We start from the raw sequence: 27,409 nt of genomic DNA, 5'->3' as shown, positions 1-27,409 counted from the left end.
ATTTGTCTTGATTTGTCATTTGGCTTACTATATATCATTTAATGGTGATAAATTGGCAAGAAGTACTTTCAAATCAAGTGACTGTGACATGTCTGTTTAAAGTAGATATGATAATAGATCTAATGACTTTGTGTCTGGGCTGCTTGTGGTGATAAAACACTGAAAATCCCTGCTTGCATCTAGTTCTTTCAAGTTTTCCAAAGAGTTTAAGCATCCTTCAGCTCATCATTGCATTGTACGGTTCCCAACCTTACTGTTTGGGTTGTTCTCGTGAACCTTTTTCAAGACTTTATAAAAGATGGATGCAACAAGGAATGTGGCAGAGTTATGTGACGATCAGTGAACATTTGTCTGCCACTCCGTCTGTTCCCAACATTATTCAAATACGAACAAAATGGATTTGGATGAACTTTTCAGGGAAGGTCAGAAATGACACAAGTATCACCTCATCAGATTTTGGAAGTGATGTAACTTATAGTCTGGATGCACGGATTTGTTTAAGATTTCTGTATCATTGTGAGATAACGTCATTGTAACTATTACAAGTGAACGCTATGTCAGCTGCCTCCTGACGATCACGATTGTGATCCTACTACAAATCGACCACTGTGGACTTATTGGGACTTATCGTCGGAAAGGATACAAGGAGCAATTGATTAATTTGTGAAGGTGTCTCCGAGTCCGTGATTTCTGTTCATATAGCTATATAGCATATAGCTAATAAATGAATGCTGCATCTCTGACAATGCCATATGGGGGAATGAACAGCCTTGGCGGACTACTGCGATATCTGAGAGTGCTTTTCTTGTTTAGTAAGTGACCATCATGCTGTACTGAAGAAGGCTTGAATCTAATGATTGAGACCATAAATACAGCAGGAAAATGTTTACTAAAGCAGCAAATCACGTAAGAAGTAGGGTCAGTTTCTTATAGACTTCTGCACAATTAGATTAGAGTCTCCCCCTGCTGTCTCCAAGCAAGAATGCAGGTTTAAGGCACCTCGGAGTTGGCTTCACTTTATTGATCTTGAGGCTACAGACATCGTTTATATACAGTTTATGGTTTTTAGCTGTTGCAGGCAGCTATTTTTTTTTGGCAAAAAGTTTTCAAAAATCCAACAGATATTACCTTCCCAGCATCAAATAGCACAGAGACCAAATTAATGAGTAGCAGGTGAACATACAGGATCAGTCAGCCATAGTGTTCAAAGAAACAGAGCAATTCTTACACATTGACAAACAAGACTTTTTCAAGCCTTATAAACCATCCTAGATGCAGAATTAGCTATCTTGCACTACTGCTCTATATAAAATGATTTGACTGAAAATGCTCACGACTGATGCTCATTCTAACTCTTGCCTGACTTCTATTGTGTGGTCTAAAACATGCATAAATCACTTGGTAAGAAATTCAATGCGGTTTCAGTCCATTACTATGCAAACATACCACACTGACAGCCTTTTTTACTCTGTGGAAGACAGCACATCAGGACATTTACATTCCCAGGACTCCTCTCTATGTTTTAACTCCATTTTGTGTGCACGTGTGCCTCTGTTGTGTGTCGTCTGTGTGTAGTCGCCAAGGTACCTACCTGGGTTGATGAGCAGAAGTATCGATTTTCTGGGAGTTTCTTGAGCTTATCAGACAGGCACCAGGGGTGGGATAGCTGTTCTGGCTCACACACTACCACACACACAGACACACACACCGAACACTCTGCGGTGATAACATAGCTAAGATATAGTGACTCGTTGTACATAAATACATATATATGCAACACTAGTTTGTGTTAACAAGAACAAACAGAAAAAGTTTTTAATTAAACAGGAACTTTTTGTCAAAGTTTTTCAAAATGAAGCTGCTTAAACGGTACAGACAGTGAAACGTTGTGAAAGACCACCTCAGACTGCAGAGACAAACTCAAGATGTGTCTGGTTTTTGAGTTCGGTGACAGAAGAGCAGAATAAAAGCATCCATGTCTTCACCCCACACACTCCTCGAACCCCTCTGCCTCTCTCCAAGTTAGTGTGTCGCTGTTCTCAGCCCCTTGTGGCCTCATTATCACGCAGACTGAAACACAGCAGTCTTATCTGATAGCGGGGACAACAACAGACAACCTTAGATAGCCCGGCTTCATGAAAAACTGCTTTCATCCACAGCACAGATTGATGCACACACTGTGGAAATCATGAAATATACACACATTCTGATAAATAGGAGATTACATAATACACATGCATACACAAACCTGGGAATAAAACAGTATAGATTTTCTGTCGCTTCATTATTTACCTCTAACACACACAATTGCAGTCTAGACATCAACTTGTTCAAACATTTGGAACTTGCAAATTACAGAATGTACTTACAAACAAGATGCCATTGAAAACTAGCAACAATTTTTACACACATGGTACTTTTTATGCTATGTTATTTCTATCAGACTGTTTGAGAATCTCCAACCTGGTTTAAGGTCTGGGTCTGGCACAGAAGTATGGCTGCTACCAACAATTATTTTTAAATTATTATTAGCCTTTATTTAACTAGGAGAAATCCCATTGAGATTAACAACCTCTACAAACAGATCAATAGAAGAATTAAGCACAATGCTGTTTCTTGTCAAGTGCTTCAATAATGTCATCTACCACCTTCATTGCAGCTGTGATGATGCTATTTTGTTTTTCTGAAGCCTGATTGATATTTTGGTGAAACAGCATTGGAATATAAAAATTTCTTTACTTGCTCACTCAAAAGAGCTTCTAGAAGTTTGGCCAGCACTGATAGATTATATATTGGTCTATAATTAGTTAAAATCTACCCCCTTTTAATAAAGGGAGAGCAAAAGCTGATTTCCAAACCAAGGGAATTTCACTCTTTTTCACTACGAGGTTGAAAAGGATTGTAATAGGGTGCCAGATTCAAAAAGTCAAGATCTATGCAATCAGGTCCAGGAGGTTTTCTATGATCTAATGCTTTAAGGGCTTTATGAACTTCCTGAACGGAGAAAGGTACAAAATTAAAGAGAAATGTACATGTTTTGTCCACAACACAAATCTCTCCATTTTAATGTCAGAGAGAATTAAAGAAACATGAAAATATTCACATTTAAGAAGATGTAATCCACGAACAATAGTTGGTGATTAATTAAATAGTTGAAAACTACTCAATTAATCATTGCAGCTCCACACAAACGCAGCTCTCCATGCAGCAGGTGATGCTGTCTTTTCCTCTGTCTCAGTCCTGCTTTAGTTTATGAACAAATGGTGGCAATGCTAATGACATTTCCATTAGTATTGCTGTGCTTGTAATTTTGTAATTCTAACAAATTAGAGAGGATGAACATGCCATGGTAAACATTACACCTGCTAAATATTAGCACACTGGTGGCTGCATGTAGCTCAGAGTGCTGCTGTGCCTTACAACAGCCTCATACAGCTACTGGCATGGCTGCAGGCTCTTAGTTCTCTCATCAGCTAGGAAAGGATCAGTAAAAACATCATCTGCCTGCAGCAGGACTTGACAAAGTTATTCCCACTTCCATTTATTCTCATCTTGATTATTACAACTCTCTTTACCTGGTGCTTTTTTTTTTTTTAAAGCGCTAAATAATTTTTAACTCGATCCAAAATGCAGCTGCAAGGCTTCGTACACAAAATGTGAAAAGAGAGCACATTAGCCTAGGTTTCGTTTCCCTTCATTTGCTTGCAAAATACAGTTCAAAATGGTGCTAATCTCCATTAAAGCAATACCTGAACTGGCTTCAAGATATATTTCTGACCGTTTAACTTTAATATGTATAAAGCTATATACTTAAGTTTGCAGAAATAGCTCTTCTAGCGCTTCATGCATAAAATATGGCATGAAAAACCATTCAAAAAACTATCACCACTTGAGCATTTTAATGTACAAGTCAGCCAATAACATTTATTAAAACTGGCTTCAACTGGCCTGGATGATTTTATACAGTTTTTATTATTTATCTGGTTTCACTTTTCACTAAATAGTTTCATTAGTGCCTCATGCCTTTTGTTCAGGAGTCATGTAAGCACTATTTTCGTTATAAAATGGACTATACAGATGAAGTTCTGATTAATATCTTCAGATCTGTGCCATGTAGATTACAGCTTCATAATTAGCAGGGGCCGGCAGGTTAGCTGGGGTCAACCGCTAATCTCAGGGCTAATTAAAATTTAGCTTATGCAGCTCATCAAAACAATTAGTGGAGAACAATAATGAGAGGAGTGAAGGAATTCGAGAAGGAGGGGAGAGGGGGATAACAAATGATGTGTGTGAGGAGAAAGGACTGAATAAATGAGAAGACAGCAGTTCCAATATGCTTAGAGGGATAGAGCACAGCAGAGGTATTGAGAGGGAGAGACGTGTGCAGTGAAAGATAGAGGGGTCCCAACCTGGTAGATGATGATAGGGTGAGACACCGGAGGAGGGAAGGGGAGATAAGACAGCGGAGGCATTTGGTAAAGGAGTTCTAAAGTGACAAAAAGCATGACTTTACCCAATCTGACAGGTAAAGAAAAGTGCGGTTGGGACACTCCAGAGCTAAAATGGAACTAAGTGACGGCTCTCCCTCTCCTATCCCTGTCCATCTCCACACCTCATATTCCTCCTCCTCGCCCTGTTTTCCTCTCTTGGCAATTCCTTGTTCTTCCGAAGAAGCTGTCGCCTACCAAATCGACTTCCCTCGTTCTTGAGGCGACAAGGCCCTCGCCAGATCTGAAAGGAAGAGGAGGGAAGGAGGGGTAGAATTGGCTGACAAATGTAAAAAAGAGGCAGAATCAAAGGTAAACGAGTGCAGATGGTGTAGGTGTTCTCGCAGTACGTTGGTGGATGACACGGCTATTCATTTCACCTGTCAAGGTGAGGTGAGGTGGCGAATCATACGTCGTGTCGGGATGGAAGCCTCGCGTTTAACGCATCCCTCCATCCTCCCTTCTTCTTTCCTGCTTTGCTCCCACAGCCCAAAGCAGCACCCTCCGGGACAAACTCCCTCGCCTCAACATCAGCAGCCCATCTGTCTCTCCCTCTCACACATTCATACACTCTCTCCCATGTGCCTGTTCTCGCAACAACACACAGTTCCACAGTGTTTACATTACCTTCATCCAGCCTACAGGGGGAAGAGACGAGGAGAAGAATACACAATAGCGTATGATGAGTATTTATAGCACAGAGGAAGAGAAAGGCAAACTGCTGGGACACATTCACTCCCTTCCTGATGAAGTTTTCCCAACCTGGACTGACTTTCACACAGAAGCAAAGAACATATCATAAAAATGTTACCCAAATACCCAACATATCTTATTCTAGCCTCTCTTTAAGCTAAAATAAAGAAACCTGAATTTTAATTTTTTTTTTTTTTTGGGAACGATCCTACTTTATCACAAAACAAGCGTGCATTTTAAAATGAAATGGGTACTGCTTGTAAGAGAAATATGTTTATTATTCAGGGTTGTGCGTATACATGCTGCTTATTCTTGATGTCTAAACCTCAAGTTGAAATTCACAAGATGTAAGTGCGTGTTGCAGCGGAGAAGAAACCTTTTATCCAAGATAACAGAAATAAACAAGTGCAAGCTGGTGGTAAATGGAGTCTTATGAGAGAGCAGCTTGTTCACTGCAATGTTACTACAGATGAAATCAAATACATACACAACAGACTTTTAAGCGTTACAACCATGGTTACATACAAATCTGCAACCAACCTTTTTTCATACGCTCAAACACAAACATGCACAAGGCATGCAGGCCTCCACTGTCAGATCCATTTGACATGAATGCAGGAGCTGGAACACAGAGCCAGGAGAGGACAACGGGGCAGCTTGGTTCATCTGCAAAATATTACCGGTCCACTTCATCCAAGTGGTCTGAGGCTATGGTCTATTAAGAGCCTGAAGTTTACTTCTGGGCTAATAGTCAAGTACGAGCGCTACATCATTTCAGTAGGCTGCCAGTGCTGCTGTGCGTATTTCCTCATAAGGACATTTGTACACCTGAATTTCAACATGGCTCCACTGATCCAAGTCTGCTAAAATGTAACTGGAGCTGATATGTGAGGTAATACGTAGCTGGTGTTGCTAACAAAGAATAGCCTTTCTTTTTTTAAAGGTCTGGAATGGCTGGCGGCAGTCGCCCTCATAGTATCTACCCCCTACCAACATGGCATATCAGCTTTTAAAGCATTGGCATTCATTTATAATAAAACCAGGCTCACTATCCAAATACAGCAAAAATAAGGCTGGGCTGGGGCTGCAGATCTAAAAAGCACAGCTTTTGAAGATGATGGCCTTCTTGTAAAACAGTCACTCAGTTCTGCAGTTGTCATTCTGTCGGCATGTCCGTGGTGCCGTGCAGGAGTAGCCGACGTAGTTCCTGAGGGTCAGTGACGGGCAGAGAACATGTGAAGTCCTGGCAGACGTAGGCTGTGGCGACACCACCCAGCTGGGACATGGAGGAGAGGACAGGCAAACGCTGGCACAGGAAACCCTCGGCAGTTCCGTCAGTAAGCATCACGACCTGTCAGAAATAAAGAAACAAAAAACAGCGTATGTTTGTAATACTGTTAGCTACAGGTGCAGTATGCAAGATTTTGAATATAAATGCGCCATCAATGTAACAGCAAACAACTGTCTAGTATGGATTGGTATCCTGAGATGAATGAAGTCTTACTTCCTCTGTGTCTTATAACCCAGGTTTCTCTGTTCTGCGTTTTGACAGTCTGGGGGAACGTCCATGTTGCTGCATTTGAGTCCCAACTGTTCGTGCTCCCCACATTTATAAAAAGACTGAGAGTGATCTCCTAACCCAAATTGGAAAAGAAATCAAAAAACTGAAATTAAATCTATTTTTTTTTTTTGTATTTTTCATTGACCAGCTTTTTCTGTTATTCAACATAGCGAAATAGCTAATGCACATTTTAAGATTTTAGATTATTAGTTAATCACATTTGACATGATAAAGATCTCACATTTAAAAATATGTCAAGGATAACACAATAAAGTACAACCTGTGGTCCTTCAAGGCCCTGGAGACAAGAGACTAGAGGACTATATTTGGACTAGTATCCTGTTGGTCCCATTGGATTCAACACAAATATTTTTTGAGTGGGCAGTTTTAACTTTGCTGTGAGTGGGAGCAGGCAGTCATAAAATCAACTTGTGATTTACAGCAATCACACGGATAGAGACAACAAATGAAACTGTGACGAAAATGAAAGCACATTTTTTTTACAGCTTGCTTAATCCATAAAAAAGTAAACTAAGATGCTGAAAAATGAAATGAGGAGATCAATATGAGTCATTTCATTTAATTTGTTTTATTAACTGATCAGTAAAGAAGCAAAAAAAAAAAAAAAAGCATGATCCCTGTCAGTTGTTAGTCTAAGGACCACTCTGCAAATGGTTTGAGATTGGATTGTCAGTTTTATGGGATTTTTTTCCCTCTGTGTGGCAGCAGTCCAGTCACTAAAGATGAATGTTATTGTCAGAGACAAAGATGTTCAGTGTAATTGCATTTTTTGTGCCAGTGGATCCTCTCAGCATGCAAGACTCTAGTTCGTATCATGATCAATCTCTATTTTCTATTTATTCAGCCATATAATTCAACCATACGTGCATACAGTAGCCCGAAATAATTCTCTCAAAACTGACACATTGGGTCGTGGGTCAGTGGCTGCCATGGCCTGCAGCAGAAGTGACTCCCAGTTAGACATCAGTGTTGTCCTGTCATAGCCAACCAAACACATTAAATATCCCAAAAGTATTGACAAGTGTGTGAATATGGCTCAAGGTTACAGAACAGAGAATGAAAGAGTCTGCCTGTTTTTCGTCTCCGCTTATGCTGGTATGTGTGTGTGTGTGTGTGTGTTGTGCGTGTGTGTGTGTGGTCTTGGACAGGCGTGTCATTGCTTCTTGGCCTGGCACCACCTCTGCTTCACAACTGAGTGAGAAATGACAACATCAAGCACTAGCACACACAAAAACAACAAAAGAAGGGAGACGGGGAGACCACATGAGGAGAGAGGTCCGGTGATGCATCTCATGTCAGATGAAGCTTTGTGAGACTGACATGTCTATCAGTGTATGATAGACCCAAGGTCAGTCCGAATACATTCAAGGGTGCACAAACACTGATGACTGTGGGCTTGATTGATCAACAGAGCTACATGGTGCAGAATACACACTCAATTTAAGCTTTTTGACAGCTGCTGTACTGAAACTCCACATAATTAAGACATTAGACAGCTGTACTACGAAGGAAGATTAATGGGTTAGTGAGGTATGTTGAGCATAAAGTCAGTTTTCAATGTCACAAAGGTGGCTCTCTTTTACCTAGGCTAGCTCACCATGGTAACTGATGCTACAGAGCGAACCTGCTTCTTTTTCTGACCATACTCTCTAATAGTAAGGACTATGTTATATCTGCAAACTTGTTGAGCCATAAGTTATTGATGCCACTGTATAACACCTTGCAAGTACAGCAGACAAACTGCAAGCATCACGCTGCCATGGGAACATACGTGGATTCTGTTGAAGCAAATAAGGCATAAATATGTTTTTATGTTTGTCCTAATTTGCTGCCAAGTCCGTTTCACTCTGTTGGTACTGCAGCTAATAGAACACAGTAGGAAACGGATTACTCTATTGGTATTTGTGACAGAGAGAATTCAATCAGCAGCATTAATTTCACACTGATTTGCCAAAAAAAATTAAAGTTATTTCCATGTATATGTGGAATTTAATGAACAAAACTGCCTAAACTGAGTTTAAACTTAGATTACATGAATGTGCAACATATGCGGGTCATTTCCGTAGCAGATAATGTAACACTATGCTTCCATTATATTCAATAAAACAAACTACATCCAGTGTGAGCAGATAAGTAATTATCAAAATAGGTGAGGTGTGTGCAAGCCTTTTGCACATAAACGGGTCATGAATTGTTTTTGTTTTAATTAAACTACCAATATACAGGAAATTATAACAGGCTTTGTAAGCATGATCAGCACATCTGCATTTATTTACCAGTAGCCACCAGCTGATAGTTGCTTAGTAACTTTAATCCATACAGAGTTTACTGATGTCTACTTACCCATATTACACAAACTTAGTGAAAACATTATGTTTAAAAGCACTATGCTGAGGACAAAAACTGAGGAAAGAACAATCCAAACTTTAAAGCTCACTGTCTCGTTTTCCCACAACCCTATGCAGTACTTGTGTTGCAGGTATAGCAAGTACAAAGTACACACAATTGTTCCTCAAACAGCCTGCATACATTGCACTTCAGTGTAGCCACGGCATTAGACTTATTTTTAGTAATACCTAGTTGTGTACTATATAGCAAGCCTGTATGGTGTTTTTTATATACTACAAAATATATCATGAGCAAAATAAGCAGCCAACACCATTATTGAGGACCTTGAAACTGCACTGTAGTGATGACAGTCTCAAAAACACATATTCAGACAGCCAGTGTTCAGTAAGAAAAACATCGCAGGAACCCATCCTGTCAACTTGCAAGGCGGAGCTTTCTGAAATAGTATCGATATTTAGAATTAGTTTCCAGGTTGAACATGTATAGCTACATTACTCCAGTATTAAAACTTTCCATTGTGTAGCATAGAGCAGCTTTACAGTATTTGAGCAGAGTTGTAGGTGAGTTGATGTGCTTGAGCTGCAGCAGGAAGAAGAGTTGCTTGTAGATAGAGAGGCATGGATTTCATAGATCCACACATTCTTGAGGAAATAGGAACAGTGTAGAGTTCTATCTAAGCTATTTTCAGACAGGAAGGGCTAATATTCACAGATAAAAATTAAAAGGTGAATTTTCCAAGGTTTAATCAATGACCAGGGAGGGATTTTATTGTCAGTTGACCCATTAATAGTAGCTCAGTGCATCCTGTACAGCTGCACCCAGCCAATTTATACAAAGCCATGTGCTCATGTACAGGTGGCTTTAACAAATTAGGGCACTGCAGGTAGCCCTCATTCTACCTTCATCCTGATTCTTTCCTTGGCCATTAGACAAAGTTGTCCATTAGAGGCGACAGTCCTCCTCTGTCCCCTGTAGACCTGCCAGCCAGCGCTCACCCAGGCCATCATGCAGAACTGTTCGCATCCTCTCCATCCCGTCTCAATGAGCCTCATGTTCTCATTCAATGGCCATCTCAATGTGCCCCAAGTGCTCAACTCAGCCATTTAGATGCTCATTTGTGCCGGTAGCCATCTGCACATCTGCCAAGGAGCTACCAATGGGCTATGCTGTCTTTCTCTGTGGTGTTGAGGCACTTCCATTAGTAAATGGGATGCATGGCAAATAAAATTCCTCTTTAGGGGATGATGAAGTGATGCTGTTCTATCTCATCTTATCTTGTTCTCAGCAGTGCTGGTGCTAAATCCTGTTAGATACAGCTCAGAGCACACAAATAAATGGACTGCTGAAACACGGGGAACTATGGCTTCACACAGTGGCAGAGAGTTGGTGAGAAACATTTGTAGACATTAAAACACACACACAAACAGGGGAAGACTGGCGAGGAGTGCGATGGAATGTGGTCATAACGGTGTGACCGTTGCTATGGAGACTGGAGGAGGATTTCCCTGCCAAGCTGAAACCTTTCCCTCGCTGTCTTGACTCTTCCTTTCACTTGTCAGCTTCATGTGGTCCCTCCATGGGCCCAGACCACATCCAGCCACACACACTCAACTTAAAGGTCACACTGTAGTCAGTCTGTGTCACAACAACACTATCTGCACAGACCCCTGGTGACTGGACACAGCGAGTGTGTATGTGGGAGTGAATGCTGGCGAAAGAGAGCTAAAGGGAGACGGATTATGTGTGAATGTATACACAAGGTTTGCAAAAGTAACGAAGTGAATGCAAACTGTGTGGTCTTGTATTCTGTGCATCGCAAAATGTGTGAGCCTGCATGTGCGAAGCTGTAGCAGACAGCACAGTTGGCTACACATGAGAGCACAGTCAAACTCCCACAGGGTTAATCCCCTCATACTGGGCAACCCTGAAACAAACACACATCAACACACACACAACTCCCACCCGGTAAATGTCCCTATACTGACAGCTCCCTCCCACTCTCCCTCTCTCACTCTGCCAAATCAGCCGAGCTCAGACACTTAAAAAGAACAGGGTGTACCTGTGCTGACAGTAACTCACAAACACACACAGCTTCAGGAACCATTATAACCCAGCTAGTATGCACACAACTCACGGGCCAACCTCTGTCAGTGAGGCAGAGCAACACAATGGACACACTAAGCACACACTTTTGAGAAGCGCTGTCATACCTGAGCAAGAGTGATGATGGTGACTGGGAATGCACTGTGTGCAGCCAAGCATGGGGAGATTTACTTCCTCCATCCCTCTCACTGTTGCTTGGTCACTCACACACACTCACACTCACACACACTCACACTCACTCACACTCACTCACACACACACACACACACACACACACACACACACACACACACACACACACACACACACACACACACACACACACACACACACACACACACACACACACACACACACACACACACACACACACACACACACAGAGGGACCTGCTCAGTCATCATAACAACCTGGCATCTGGACTTCTGCCTCAGGACAGACACATTCACACTCAAACATAAAATTTGGTGACGGTGGGAGTCGCTGTAGCAGGGCCACATGTGCCGTGCACATTATCAGTCATCCGTTGACACAAAATTTACCATCAGCTTCATTTGAATTTTCACCAGAAGAGAGGGAATGGGAGGGGTGAGAGTGCCAGAAAGAAAACTTGGCCAGAGAAACTTAAAAAGAAGGAACAGATCTGAGGGAATGGGAGACTTGTAGCTCAGATAGACTGATTTGAGAACATTAATAAGATCTAACAAGCATGACTTCACTGAAACTGCACTGTTTTTGGAAATCAGATATCTGCTGGTCAATACACTAGATATCTATTCATAATAATGAATTTGCTTGTTACTGTGGGGGGAGTGAGGTTGAGAATGTGAGAATGCCCTGACATCAATGACATACTTCATCAACTTATGTTGCATTTAAGATGAAAGTGAATTTTCATTTGTTGATGTTGTAAAAGTCATGGGATATTAGCAATGCTTTATATACAGAGATCAAGTCAGACATATGAATGTGACAAAGATGATGTTTTGAAATGTCCCAGATGTGCTTGTTATACATAAATCTCCTGATGCAATTGCCACAAAGGACATTGATGTTTCAAGACACTGTCACTGAGGCAGCCCAGCCAAAAGTTGACCAATCCCTGCTCATTTCACAGTCATAATTTCTGGAAATATGTATAATGGACTTCTCTGCCTATTTAGCCCCCACTACTACAACTTGTTGAGAAAAGATCACACAAACCTCCTTGTCAGAAAATCTTTATCTTGCACTGATGTATTTCAGATCTATAAACATGAGAGTCAATATGTGTATAATGGACCTAAGAAAGGCTTCACTAATTATGACACAGTTCTCTTAAATGATGATTGCCTAAAGCTATTCCCTTCTGTGAATTCCATGATACTGAAAAGAAGATTTTTTTTAAGGATGACCTGACAGCAAGTCTAGAGTGGAGGGTGTATACTATATGGATGCAAGTGCATTTCAACAGCAAGTCCCTGGTTCGATACCCAGTCAGGCAGAATCCATACTGCATGTCACTCCCCTGTTCTTCTTCCCTACATTTCCTTTGGCAAAATTGCCAAAAAATGTGAATGTTAAAAGACCTGTGTAAGCAGGCATTATTCATAGTTTGTAAAATCAATTCAAAAGAATAAACATGCAATTAAGTAGCTGGGAGGTGAGTGTATTTGCCATTGGTTGACCCCACCTGTTATTTATTGTGTTTTACTCCACACATTAGTTGCGACTCAATAAACGGGGTAAGGAAAGAAGCCCTGAGGCTCTAGGATTGCTCTGGTCATTTGCGGTCACCTTGACTAGACCCATGAGAGAGACCGCTAATGCTAACTAGCCTCACTCCTTTCATCAACTCAGCACAAACACAGCAGGTGTTGAAATAAAATAGAACATTCTTTATTGTCATTATACAATGTATAACGAGATTGCAGAGCTTCTCCTTTACAGTGCAAGGAAATCTTAAAGTAGTGCAAAAACAGTCTATTTACATATATACAGTATAAATAACGGAGATAAATAACGGAGTGAATATAAATAGCAGTGAATGAGACAGTGGTGTATATTGCACAGATGACTAGCATCTGACATGTACTGGTAGTCAGAGCGACAAGTAGTAAAATAAACCAATCAGATTACACTGATCAGATTACAGATAACACGGAACATTTGTATGCATACGAATGTCATGTCCGCTGGTGTGTTTGCACTGTGACGTAGCTGAAAACTCAGAGAAACTATGGTTTAAGTAAGAAAGTTTTTTTCTATCTTTTGTTCAATTAATCTTTCTGAAATACAGATCAAGACAACTGTTGTCTTTATTTAGCCGTCTAAACTTAAATGCCACTTAAATCCCCAACAGGTGAGAGGTTACGGTGCATACCACATGGGCACAAATACCGTGAGCAGCGAGTTCCGAATCCTGGTTTGATTCCCAGCTGGCTGGGCCATTTCCTGCATGTTACTCCCCTGCTCCTTCCCACATTTTCTGTATCTCTCATGGTCCTCTTAAACAAAGGAACAAAATGTCCCTCAAAAATTAACTTTTAAAAGTAAAATAAGATAAAAATGAGAAGAATAATGACATGGTAAACTCCAGCCCGAAGGTTGACAGGATTGGTTCCTTAGGTGTGTTACATATGAAACCCATAGGAAGTCTGAAAGCGTGTTTTTGAAACGGTTATCAGTACAATGTAGTTTTAAGGGGAACATGTTCAGCCATTGCATTAACCACGTATTTCACTCATGCTATGCCTTCTAGCATATAAAAAAAGCTCATATAGACACGCTAAACAGGTAAAAAAAATAATTTTTCATCGCAGGAGGTCATAAAATTAACAATATCTATTAAGACAAGTGCAGCATAGTCAAACAAGAAAAGCACTCAGAGTGCAGTACTCCGCCAAGGCTGTTCATTCCCCCATATGGTATTGTCAGAAATGCAGCATTTTTTTTTTTATAAATGCTGCATTTGTTCATTAGTTATTGATGATCAGAAATCACGACAGCATAGAATCTGGCCATTTAATACAGATGTACCCACAAACTAAATAAACCAAAAAAAAAATTTATCATGCGTGAGCACAGGCTTGTGGTATGTATGCGCACGTTATGTACAGACAACGAACTGTGTGACCAAAAAATGTAGCGGGCCGCGTGAATTGATGCAGGCAGCTGACATAGTGTTCACTTGTTGTCATAGTTACAGTGACACCGTGCTGCTATCTCACAATGATACAGAAATCTTTCGCAAATCCATGGATCCAGAGTTTAAGCCACATCACTGCCAAAATCTTATGAGGTGGTCCCTGTGTCATTTCTGACCTTCCCCGAAAATTTCATCCAAATTCGTCTGCCAATTTTTGAGTAATGTTGCGCACAGACAAACAGATTCACATATTAACAGAAGGACAAATGTACGCTGATCGTTACATAACTCTGCCACGTTCCTTGGCGGAGTAATTAAAACTATCCATTAAAGGCAGCAGTGCAATTTTATGTTGAAATATTGCACAGTAACACTGCCTGTCTCTCTTTGTTTGTCAACTCTGAAGACACAGCCACGCTGTTTGAAAGAACTTTATTAGAATGGCCACTGGGCGACAGCGACGGTGCGTATTTATTGTCGTTCATGTTTAGTATGAGCTCAGCATGGTGCCGGGTTGATTGACTTGTACAGTGTGAGCAGCAAAGGTTGCAGGTTCTGGCTGTGCAGGAAGGACAAATCCATGTACTGTTACACCCTTAGTCATAGCTTTATAGTCAGGGTCACAGTGCTGAAAGCCAGATGAACAGTAAGAACCCCTGAGCACCATTAACAACTATCTACACGTGTGAGATGAAAGACCGCTGGAATCCGTCAGAGGTGTTTCATTATCTCCCAGTCTTACAGCGAGACAGAATTAGAAATAAGATGCAAAAATTCAGTATTCTTCCAACTCTTCACAGGAAACTACAAACTTAGGCATGTGTAAAAATCTGAATCTTAAGTCGTGTAAAAGCCTTACTGGCTCGAGCATAAGGGCTGTTACATCACACTGTATTGGAAATCATCTGTGCATTAGCCCACATTCCATTTCATGCTACAGTAACATATATGTACACAGACATACGCTGTCTTTTAATGACAGTACAGAGACATCTACCAAGTAAGTGATGCTTCATTTACAGTCGGGGGGAAAATATCTAAGAGGGGGGAGAAGAAGGGAAACAGAGCTGTGCCAGGGGGTAAATGTGCTACTGTATCACAGTGCAGTTTTCTCTCTCGTTTCTTTTATTTTTGTTTTCAAAAAAAAAACAAAACAAAACAAAAAAAACAGCATTAATTTATGTCATGTTCATAGGACAGCTGAACATGTAAGGTTTTTGGCTTCAAAAATTTCTTCAGACAGAAGAAATGTGCAGTAAAGGAAAACTGAAAGATTAAAACCAATCCCATTTCTCTCATTTAAATAAAATGAATAAAAATGTAAAAAAAATTGTGATGTATAAACTGGATTATTTTAAACTACAGTTTTGATTTTTAAATTCAGACCAGAGCTCAGGTATAACAACAAACTCTCATTCATAGTTTTCCCATAAAATGGTGTCTGCATCCTACAAGATTAAGACAATGAATAGAAACAGAGGTATAACATACACTACTGTTCAGAAGTTTGGGGTCACTTGGAAATGTCCTTATTGTTGAAAGAAAAGCATTTTTTCAATGAAGATAATATTAAATTAATCAGAAATACAGTCTAGATATTGTTAATGTGGTAAATGAGTATTCTAGCTGGAAACAGCTGATTTTTAATGGAATATCTACATAGCGGTACAGAGGAACATTTCCAGCAACCATCACTCCTGTGTTCTAATGCTACATTGTGTTAGCTAATCATGTTGAAAGGCTAATTGATGATTAGAAAACCCTTGTCCAGGAATTATGTTCATACATAAATAAAAGTGTGAGTTTTCATGGAAAACATGAAATTGCATGGGTGAGCCCAAACCTTTAAACAGTAGTGCATATTATGGTTTTCTTGTTTCAGAAGGAAATGCTGATTCAAGATCAGATTCAGATTCAGACAATTTTACTTGTCCCCAGGGGGCAATTAAAAAGGCACGTAGAGCAGGCAATGCAACAATGACGTAATAAAGAGAGGGATAAATATATATACAAATCTAGCAAGTAATATAAGAATAAAAATAAAGAGAGAAATAAGACAAAAAAAAACACAGCCTAGTAACATATTAGTGCAAATATGTCATACATAGTGCAAATATGAATGAAAGTAGGTGCAATATGGCAATGATGTAGATATAAGAATATATCACGGTAGATATAAATTGCAGAGTGGAAAATGGCACGGAAAAAGTCCGTGTGTGGCGGCGGCGGTGGTGGTGGTGGTTATGGTTCATGAGTTGAGGAGTTGGACTGCCCTGGGTACAAAGGTAGCCCTTCTCCTCTGTGTCCTGCATGCAGGGCAGCGAAGCCGTCGACCAGAAGGAAGCCACTCAAATGCTGAGAAGAGAGCATGTGAGGGGTCACGGATGATCCGGTTTGCCAGTCTACATGTTAAATGTTCATACACTGCAGACAGAGTTCTGAGAGGCAGTCCTATCATTTTTGAGCAGACAGTGACAGTCCTCTGCAGGCGGTTTCTGTTCTGGAGGCTGGTGGAGTAGAACCAGTAGGTGATGGAGAAGGTGATGGTGCTCTCTATGAAGGAGTAATAAAATGTCTGGAGAATGTTCTTATTTACTCTGGTGACATTTCCTGATAATCTCCTCTGTGTTAGAGGAGAATTCCAGCTGGCTGTCAAAGATGGTACCCAGATATTTGAACTCCTCCACAAGCTCAACAGGCATCCCATGGATGGTGGTGACAGCTGTAGCCAGCGCCATCTGCTTATTGGAAAAGGTCTGCAGTAAAACCCCAGAAGCTTGCCTGTGGCAGTCTGGAATCCACTGTACTGTGTGTGTATCAAGTCAAAAGACTAAAAATACAATATGTATATTGTACAAACTGCGAAGTCTTTTGATATTCTGGTACTTATACTGATACTAGTTCATATTGATATTTTTTGACTTGACAATTGTTTCAAGGTCTTATAGAGACAGAAAATCAATGTCACCTAAAGATAGAAGACAATTTTCAGCATAAAATGACACTTCTACTATCCTTTCAAGTTGTGTTGTAAGTCTGTTTGCAACTCAGTTACAAATAAAAGATCAGTAGATTGTCAGTGCCTGAATCCTTTCAGATCAGTGTTGCCAACTTGGTGACTTTCTCGCTAAATCTGGCGACTTTCCAAAGCCTCCTGGCAACTTTTTTTGTCAAAAGCAACTAGCGACAAATCCAGCGACTTTTTCTGGTGTTTTGGAGACTCTGACATGAAAGCTCGGATCATTCTGCAGTTACTGTCCTCAGTAAGCAGCAGGTGCTGCTGTGAGCTCCTCCCCGTCCCAAAGCACAGGCGGTCAGTCTAGTAACCCCACAGCATCCCACTGTCTGATTAGAGGAGATCCACATCACTTCACGACCAGACGACAGATGAATCACGCATGCGCAAAGTCGTTGCAGATCCCGTCCTGGCTTCCAGAGTGGGATATAAATGAAAATGTTTCTTCATTGTCATACTAAAATAAGTCCCTGCATTTAGCCTCTAGTATAAAAACACATTTTGGGTGTTTTATATTCACTTTTTGTCTCTCCCACAATGTTAGTTGATTACAAATACATGCAAACGGAAAATTATGCAAATTAGGTGATGATGTCATTTAGCGACTTCTAGCGACTTTTAGGACAGCCAATAGCTACTTTCCTTACTGAGGAGCTGGCAACATTGTTCCAGATTGGCATCTTCTATGGTGGGATGTTAGGTGATGTCCAGATACTAGTTAGTGCTCATCATGAGAAATCCAAGTGAGAAAGATAAAGAGGATGAGCTTTGCAAGCCACAGTGAGAGGTGAGAGCAGCAACCACAGTAGCAACACTGCAGTGCCAACACTGGCTTTCATGAACAGGCAGATTATGAAGAATACCCAAAACAAGAGAAACAGGCAGCTAGTGAGAAACACAATCTGAATTTTTGTTTTGGGGATAAATGATCTGAGCTAATTAGGCTGTACTGACTAAACTGCTTGTATAGTATCTGTATGCGGTTCAGAGAAATGTTGATGCAGGATGTTTTGCAACAGAGTCCTCCAGTATGTGTAAATGCAAATTGGGTTTTGGCAACGTCCGTGAACAAAATGCTCAGAACTGCTTCCCTTCCTTTGACTGCCAATGAGATGCTGGCTTCGCTCAGAGCACTTCCAACTATTTCTGGCCACACAAGCAGTTTATTTGTAGCAGTTTTCAACTGTTCTTTTTAAAAGTGTAAATGAAGGTTTTGGACAAGTTTTCATGGTAAGACATAAATGCTAACCCTCTGAATTTCTGGCATATTTTTGCTCTTGATACATATTTTTGCCCTGCAATATAAAGTTCTATACCTCTATGAATGTAGCACAATCATGGCTAGAAGTAGTCATGTGCAGCATGACAACTATAATGCCATAAATCATAGAAAAGTATGTTGAATTGATTAGTCAATTTACAATAATGTAAAAGAAAAAAATCTGGAATCAGTAGTTACAAAATCAGGTAAAACAGTTCAGTTTTGGTGAATGTTCAAGTGAGATTTGTAGAATTGAGCTATTCTGATGACTAGGTTAACATTTTGCATATCTACACTGTTTCAGTTTGCAAAGTATAACAACGAAATGAAAGTTAATACTGTTAACATAGTATTGTATTTTTCATCCACATTAATTATTAAATCAAAAACTACCAAAATTAAAGTGACTAATGTTTGCAAACATGCAGTCTAAGGAAAACTCTCCTTAAGTAAAATAGTGGTTACACTAAACTCAGACAACTTTGTTATCCCCGTTACATCCCTGATTACATGAGAGGAAAACATTCACAGCCTGCAAAGACACAGAGAGAGTGATGCAAACATGTGGGCATCTGCAACTGGTGCACGCACGCACGCGCGCGCGCGCGCACGCACGCACGCACGCACGCACGCACGCACGCACGCACGCACGCACGCACGCACGCACGCACGCACGCACGCACGCACGCACACACAAAGGGACCTGCTCAGTCATCATAACAACCTGGCATCTGGACTTCTGCCTCAGGACAGACACATTCACACTCAGACATAAAATTTGGCGATGGTGGGAGTCGCTGTAGCAGGGCCACATGTGCCGTGCACATTATCAGTCATCCGTTGACACAAAATTTACCATCAGCTTCATTTGAATTTTCACCAGAAGAGAGGGAATGGGAGGGGTGAGAGTGCCAGAAAGAAAACTTGGCCGGAGAAACTTAAAAACAAGACAGATCCGAGGGAATGGGAGACTTGTAGCTCAGATAGACTGATTTGAGAACATTAATAAGATCTAACAAGCATGACTTCACTGAAACTGCACTGTTTTTGGAAATCAGATATCTGCTGGTCAATACACTAGATATCTATTCATAATAATGAATTTGCTTGTTACTGTGGGGGGAGTGAGGTCGAGAATGTTGTGATGTGTGACAGCAAAGGTTCTGTAAAACCTCACCTTTCTTAGGCTACTTCAGATTATACAGAGGAGTGACAAATTCAAGGAAAAATATGGATAAATCTGTGGAAAATCTAATTAAATACAGAGATTCTCATACAAGACAAGGCTTCAAGGCCAACCCTCTGCTTTGAACTCACCAAGTCTCAGGCTAGTTGAACAAATCAAATTAGAGATTTTGGAGCATTTTACACTAAAAGTGTGAGCTAAAATTGTTGTGTAGTGATAGACCTCTGTTTCCAGTAGAAAAAAATAACTTTACTCACTGCAGCTGTGTGACTCATAGCAGCGAATACTGTGCAGATTTCTTGGTACAACCAATGATTTTCTGTCACTGACAAAAGGCAAAAGTTACAGCAGTATAAAAGAATAAGGTAAGTCTTAGTACATGTATGTCTCTATCAGTTCATACAACTATGTAATTCTACTGTGAAATCCTAAAAGACTAGATGTAATTTTATGTCAGAAGATGGGCACAACATGATTAACATTGCAGCCACCTAATAGTGGTTTGAATAAAATTGTGAAGGTCACCCCAGTACCACCAAAACAGCTCTGATCCATCAAGGCCTGAACTCCACAGCCCTCCGAGCGAGTCCTGTGATTTCACACACTAAGATGTTAGCAGCAGGTCCTTTAAGTCCTGGCAGTTGCGAGGCAAAGTCTCCAAGGAGCAAACCGGATCACTTTGAGCTATGGGGAAGTTGGAGGGCAAACCGACACCTTTAACTCCATCATGTCCATTAAACCATGCCTGAAAAGTTTTTGCAGTGTGGCAGGGTGCATTATCTTACTGAAAGAGGCCACTGCCATGAGGAATACTGATGGGATGATCTGCAACAATGTTTAGGTAGGTGGTAGAATAACATGCACATGAATGTAAGACCCAAGTTATCCCAGCATCACACTGCCTCTGCTGGCTTACCTTTTTCCCCACAGTATCTTACTGCCATCTCTTCTGGTCCACCCATCCACTTAATGTCAAAGAAAATGTGATTCATCAGACCAAGTTACCTTCCTCCATTGCTCCATGGTATAATCTGATACTCATGTTACCATTGTCTGCACCTATGCAAACTTAAGTGACGCACTGTGTTCTGACAGCTTTCTATCACAGTCAGCATTAAGGTTTTCAACAGTGTGTTCTACAGTAGTTTTTCTGTGAGATCAGACCACGCAGGGAAAACGTAGCCCACTAGAGACATCAATATACCTTGGGAATCAATGACGCAGTTGCTGGTTTGTTAGTTGTCCTAACTTACACAACTTTTGGTACGTACTGACCACTTCATAACAGTATCACCTCTCAACACCTGCCATTTTGGAGATGTTTTGACCCAGCTGTCCAGCCATTACAGTTCGGTCCTTGTCAAAGTTGCTCAGATGTTTCCTGCTTCTAACACATCGACTTCAAGAACTTGCTGTCTACGTACTCCATAATATAATATAGATAATATATTTCATCCCTTGAGAGGTAGCGTTGTAATGAGATAATCAAATGCCTATGATATTTACATTACAAAAAGGCTGATCAAGGGAGTCCAATGAAACTAATTCACACTCCTTGCATAAACAGGACTTCCACAGAGTAAAACAAATGTTCCATTGCAAGCAAATATGAAACAATTTGTAATATAGCCAATGAATCACATGGTTTCATACTAACCAACTGTTAAACTACCCAGTATATTTAGTGAGATTTAGTCTTGCACTTACAGAGAACAAACTGCCCCAAGCTGCTGTTAATGAGAAGAAAAAGGTCAAATAGGTTAAGATTCTATATGGCAAAAATTCTGCTAAAATCCAATTTCTATAACAAAAACTGTTTAACCTACACTGAAAAAAACAAAAAGAAATTTTAAAAAAACATACAAAATGTGCACACACACACACACACACACACACGCGCTTGTTCGTCTTTCAACCTGAGTTAGAATAGACAGTCGGGCATGTTCCGCCGGTGAGCTCTGTCCTTTGTCACACTGGGCATCAGTTTTCAGCTGCTGACAGTCTCTGCAAGACCCTCTTCACTAAATCAACAATGTCTGCAGCGAGATGTGAGGACGCCTGGGTGTCTGTACAGAATTAACAGCCTCTCTCTTCAATCAGGCCCTGACATCAACGACATACTTCATCAACTTATGTTGCATTTAAGATGAAAGTGAATTTTCATTTGTTGATGTTGTAAAAGTCATGGGATATTAGCAATGCTTTATATACAGAGATCAAGTCAGACATATGAATGTGACAAAGATGATGTTTTGAAATGTCCCAGATGTGCTTGTTATACATAAATCTCCTGATGCAATTGCCACAAAGGACACTGATGTTTCAAGACACTGTCACTGAGGCAGCCCAGCCAAAGGTTGACCAGTCCCTGCTCATTTCACAGTCATAATTTCTGGAAATATGTATAATGGACTTCTCTGCCTATTTAGCCCCCACTACTACAACTTGTTGAGAAAATATCACACAAACCTCCTTGTCAGAAAATCTTTATCTTGCACTGATGTATTTCAGATCTATAAACATGAGAGTCAATATGTGTATAATGGATCTAAGAAAGGCTTCACTAACTGTGACACAGTTCTCTTAAATGATGACTGCCTAAAGCTATTCCCTTCTGTGAATTCCATGATACTGAAAAGAAGATTTTTTTAAGGATGACCTGACAGCAAGTCTAGAGTGGAGGGTGTATACTATATGGATGCAAGTGCATTTCAACAGCAAGTCCCTGGTTCGATACCCAGTCAGGCTGAATCCATACTGCATGTCACTCCCCTGTTCTTCTTCCCTACATTTCCTTTGGCAAAATTGCCAAAAAATGTGAATGTTAAAAGACCTGTGTAAGCAGGCATTATTCATAGTTTGTAAAATCAATTCAAAAGAATAAACATGCAATTAAGTAGCTGGGAGGTGAGTGTATTTGCCATTGGTTGACCCCACCTGTTATTTATTGTGTTTTACTCCACACATTAGTTGCGACTCAATAAACGGGGTAAGGAAAGAAGCACTGAGGCTCTAGGATTGCTCTGGTCATTTGCGGTCACCTTGACTAGACCCATGAGAGCTGTACGTAGCTGCACGTAGCTGAAAACTCAGAGAAACTATTGTTTAAGTAAGAAAGTTCTTTTTCTATCTTTTGTTCAATTAATCTTTCTGAAATACAGATCCAGACACAACTGTTGTCTTTATTTAGCCGTCTAAACTTAAATGCCACTTAAATTCCCAACAGGTGAGAGGTTACGGTGCATACCACATGGGCACAAATACCGTGAGCAGCGAGTTCCAAATCCTGGTTTGATTCCCAGCTGGCTGGGCCATTTCCTGCATGTTACTCCTCTGCTCGTTCCCACATTTTCTGTATCTCTCATGGTCCTCTTAAATAAAGGAACAAAATGTACCCCAAAAATTAACTTTTAAAAGTAAAATAAGATAAAAATGAGAAGAATAATGACATGGTAAACTCCAGCCCGAAGGTTGACAGGATTGGTTCCTTAGGTGTGTTACATATGAAACCCATAGGAAGTCTGAAAGCGTGTTTTTGAAACGGTTATCAGTACAATGCAGTTTTAAGGGGAACATGTTCAGCCATTGCATTAACCACGTATTTCACTCATGCTATGTCTTCTAGCATATAAAAAAAGCTCATATAGACACGCTAAACAGGTAGAAAAATAATTTTTCATCGCAGGACGTCAAAAAATTAACAATATCTATTAAGACTAGTGCAGCATAGTCAAACAAGAAAAGCACTCAGAGTGCAGTACCCCGCCAAGGCTGCTCATTCCTCCATATGGTATTGTCAGAAATGCAGCATTTTTTTTAATAAATGCTGCATTTGTTCATTAGTTATTGATGATCAGAAATCACGACAGCATAGAATCTGGCCATTTAATACAGATGTACCCACAAACTAAATAAACCAAAAAAAAAAATTATCATGCGTGAGCACAGGCTTGTGGTATGTATGCGCACGTTATGTACAGACAACAAACTGTGTGACCAAAAAATGTAGCGGGCCGCGTGAATTGATGCAGGCAGCTGACATAGTGTTCACTTGTTGTCATAGTTACAGTGACACCGTGCCGCTATCTCACAATGATACAGAAATCTTTAGCAAATCCATGGATCCAGACTTTAAGCCACATCACTGCCAAAATCTTATGAGGTGGTCCCTGTGTCACTTCTGACCTTCCCCTAAAATTTCATCCAAATTCGTCTGCCAATTTTTGAGTAATGTTGCGCACAGACAAACAGATTCACAGATTAACAGAAGGACAAATGTACGCTGATCGTTACATAACTCTGCCACGTTCCTTGGCGGAGTAATTAAAACTATCCATTAAAGGCAGCAGTGCAATTTTATGTTGAAATATTGCACAGTAACACTGCCTGTCTCGCTTTGTTTGTCAACTCTGAAGACACAGCCACGCTGTTTGAAAGAACTTTATTACAATAGCCACTGGGCGACAGCGACGGTGCGTATTTATTGTTGTTCATGTTTAGTATGAGCTCAGCATGGTGCCGGGTTGATTGACTTGTACAATGTGAGCAGCAAAGCTTGCAGGTTCTGGCTGTGCAGGAAGGACAAATCCATGTACTGTTACACCCTTAGTCATAGCTTTATAGTCAGGGTCACAGTGCTGAAAGGCAGATGAACAGTAAGAACCCCTGAGCACCATTAACAACTACCTGCATGTGTGAGATGAAAGACCGCTGGAATCCGTCAGAGGTGTTTCATTATCTCCCAGTCTTACAGCGAGACAGAATTAGAAATAAGATGCAAAAATTCAGTATTCTTCCAACTCTTCACAGGAAACTACAAACTTAGGCATGTGTAAAAATCTGAATCTTAAGTTGTGTAAAAGCCTTACTGGCTCGAGCATAAGGGCTGTTACATCACACTGTATTGGAAATCATCTGTGCATTAGCCCACATTCCATTTCATGCTACAGTAACATATATGTACACAGACATACGTTGTCTTTTAATGACAGTACAAAGACATCTACCAAGTAAGTGATGCTTCATTTACAGTCGGGGGGGAAAATATCTAAGAGGGGGGAGAAGAAGGGAAACAGAGCTGTGCCGGGGGGTAAATGTGCTACTGTATCACAGTGCAGTTTTCTCTCTCGTTTCTTTTATTTTTGTTTTCAAACCACCCCCCCCCCCCCCCCCCCCCCAAAAAAAAAAAAAAAAAAAACAGCATTAATTTATGTCACGTTCATAGGACATCTGAACATGTAAGGTTTTTGGCTTCAAAAATTTCTTCAGACAGAAGAAATGTGCAGTAAAGGAAAACTGAAATATTAAAACCAGTCCCATTTCTCTCATTTAAATAAAATGAATAAAAATGTAAAAAAAAATTGTGATGTATAAACTGGATTATTTTAAACTACAGTTTGGATTTTTAAATTCAGACCAGAGCTCAGGTATAACAACAAACTCTCATTTATAGTTTTCCCATAAAATGGTGTCTGCATCCTACAAGATTAAGACAATGAATAGAAACAGAGGTATAACATACACTACTGTTCAGAAGTTTGGGGTCACTTGGAAATGTCCTTATAGTTGAAAGAAAAGCATTTTTTTCAATGAAGATAATATTAAATTAATAAGAAATACAGGCTAGACATTGTTAATGTGGTAAATGACTATTCTAGCTGGAAACGGCTGATTTTTAATGGAATATCTCCATAGGGGTACAGAGGAACATTTCCAGCAACCATCACTCCTGTGTTCTAATGCTACATTGTGTTAGCTAATCATGTTGAAAGGTTAATTGATGATTAGAAAACCCTTGTCCAGGAATTATGTACATACATAAAGAAAAGTGTGAGTTTTCATGGAAAACATGAAATTGCCTGGGTGAGCCCAAACCTTGGCAGTCCTATGATTTTTGAGCAGACAGTGACAGTCCTCTGCAGGCGGTTTCTGTTCTGGAGGCTGGTGGAGTAGAACCAGCAGGTGATGGAGAAGATGATGGTGCTCTCTATGAAGGAGTAATAGAATGTCTGGAGAATGTTCTTATTTACTCTGGTGACATTTCCTGATAATCTCCTCTGTGTTAGAGGAGAATTCCAGCTGGCTGTCAAAGATGGTACCCAGATATTTGAACTCCTCCACAAGCTCAACAGGCATCCCATGGATGGTGGTGACAGCTGTAGCCAGCGCCATCTGCTTATTGGAAAAGGTCTGCAGTAAAACCCCAGAAGCTTGCCTGTGGCAGTCTGGAATCCACTGTACTGTGTGTGTATCAAGTCAAAAGACTAAAAATACAATATGTATATTGTACAAACTGCGAAGTCTTTTGATATTCTGGTACTTATACTGATACTAGTTCATATTGATATTTTTTGACTTGACAATTGTTTCAAGGTCTTACAGAGACAGAAAATCAATGTCACCTAAAGATAGAAGACAATTTTCAGCATAAAATGACACTTCTACTATCCTTTCAAGTTGTGTTGTAAGTCTGTTTGCAACTCAGTTACAAATAAAAGATCAGTAGATTGTCAGTGCCTGAATCCTTTCAGATCAGTGTTGCCAACTTGGTGACTTTCTCGCTAAATCTGGCGACTTTCCAAAGCCTCCTGGCAACTTTTTTTGTCAAAAGCAACTAGTGACAAATCCAGCGACTTTTTCTGGTGTTTTGGAGACTCTGACATGAAAGCTCGGATCATTCTGCAGTTACTGTCCTCAGTAAGCAGCAGGTGCTGCTGTGAGCTCCTCCCCGTCCCAAAGCACAGGCGGTCAGTCTAGTAACCCCACAGCATCCCACTGTCTGATTAGAGGAGATCCACATCACTTCACGACCAGATGACAGATGAATCACGCATGCGCAAAGTCGTTGCAGATCCCGTCTTGGCTTACAGAGTGGGATATAAATGAAAATGTTTCTTCATTGTCATACTAAAATAAGTCCCTGCATTTAGCCTCTAGTATAAAAACACATTTTGGGTGTTTTATATTCACTTTTTGTCTCTCCCACAATGTTAGTTGATTACAACTACATGCAAACGGAAAACTATGCAAATTAGGCGATGACGTCATTTAGCGACTTCTAGCGACTTTTAGGACAGCCAATAGCTACTTTCCTTACTGAGGAGCTGGCAACATTGTTCCAGATTGGCATCTTCTATGGTGGGATGTTAGGTGATGTCCAGATACTAGTTAGTGCTCATCATGAGAAATCCAAGTGAGAAAGATAAAGAGGATAAGCTTTGGGAGCCACAGTGAGGGATGAGAGCAGCAACCACAGTAGCAACACTGCAGTGCCAACACTGGCTTTCATGAACAGGCAGATGATGAAGAATACCCAAAACAAGAGAAACAGGCAGCTAGTGAGAAACACAATCTGAATTTTTGTTTTGGGGATAAATGATCTGAGCTAATTAGGCTGTACTGACTAAACTGCTTGTATAGTATCTGTATGCGGTTCAGAGAAATGTTGATGCAGGATGTTTTGCAACAGAGTCCTCCAGTATGTGTAAATGCAAATTGGGTTTTGGCAACGTCCGTGAACAAAATGCTCAGAACTGCTTTCCTTCCTTTGACTGCCAATGAGATGCTGGCTTCACTCAGAGCACTTCCAACTATTTCTGGCCACAC

At 40.5% G+C, this 27,409-nt stretch overlaps 1 protein-coding gene across 1 annotated transcript in view; it reads right to left on the bottom strand.

Moving 5' to 3' along the window:
- Window positions 1-5,437: 5,437 nt before the first annotated feature.
- The window catches only part of spata20 (spermatogenesis associated 20), a 62,272-nt gene continuing 40,300 nt past the window's right edge, over window positions 5,438-27,409 (bottom strand). Inside the window, 1 exon segment of the mRNA XM_023288967.3 lies at window positions 5,438-6,531. Coding sequence (XP_023144735.2) covers window positions 6,337-6,531 — 195 coding nt within the window. The 3' untranslated portion in view covers window positions 5,438-6,336.

The sequence above is a fragment of the Amphiprion ocellaris genome, chromosome 18, assembly GCF_022539595.1.
Source record: "Amphiprion ocellaris isolate individual 3 ecotype Okinawa chromosome 18, ASM2253959v1, whole genome shotgun sequence".
NCBI lineage: Eukaryota > Metazoa > Chordata > Actinopteri > Pomacentridae > Amphiprion > Amphiprion ocellaris.
This window is presented reverse-complemented; position numbering and strand designations above follow the sequence as displayed.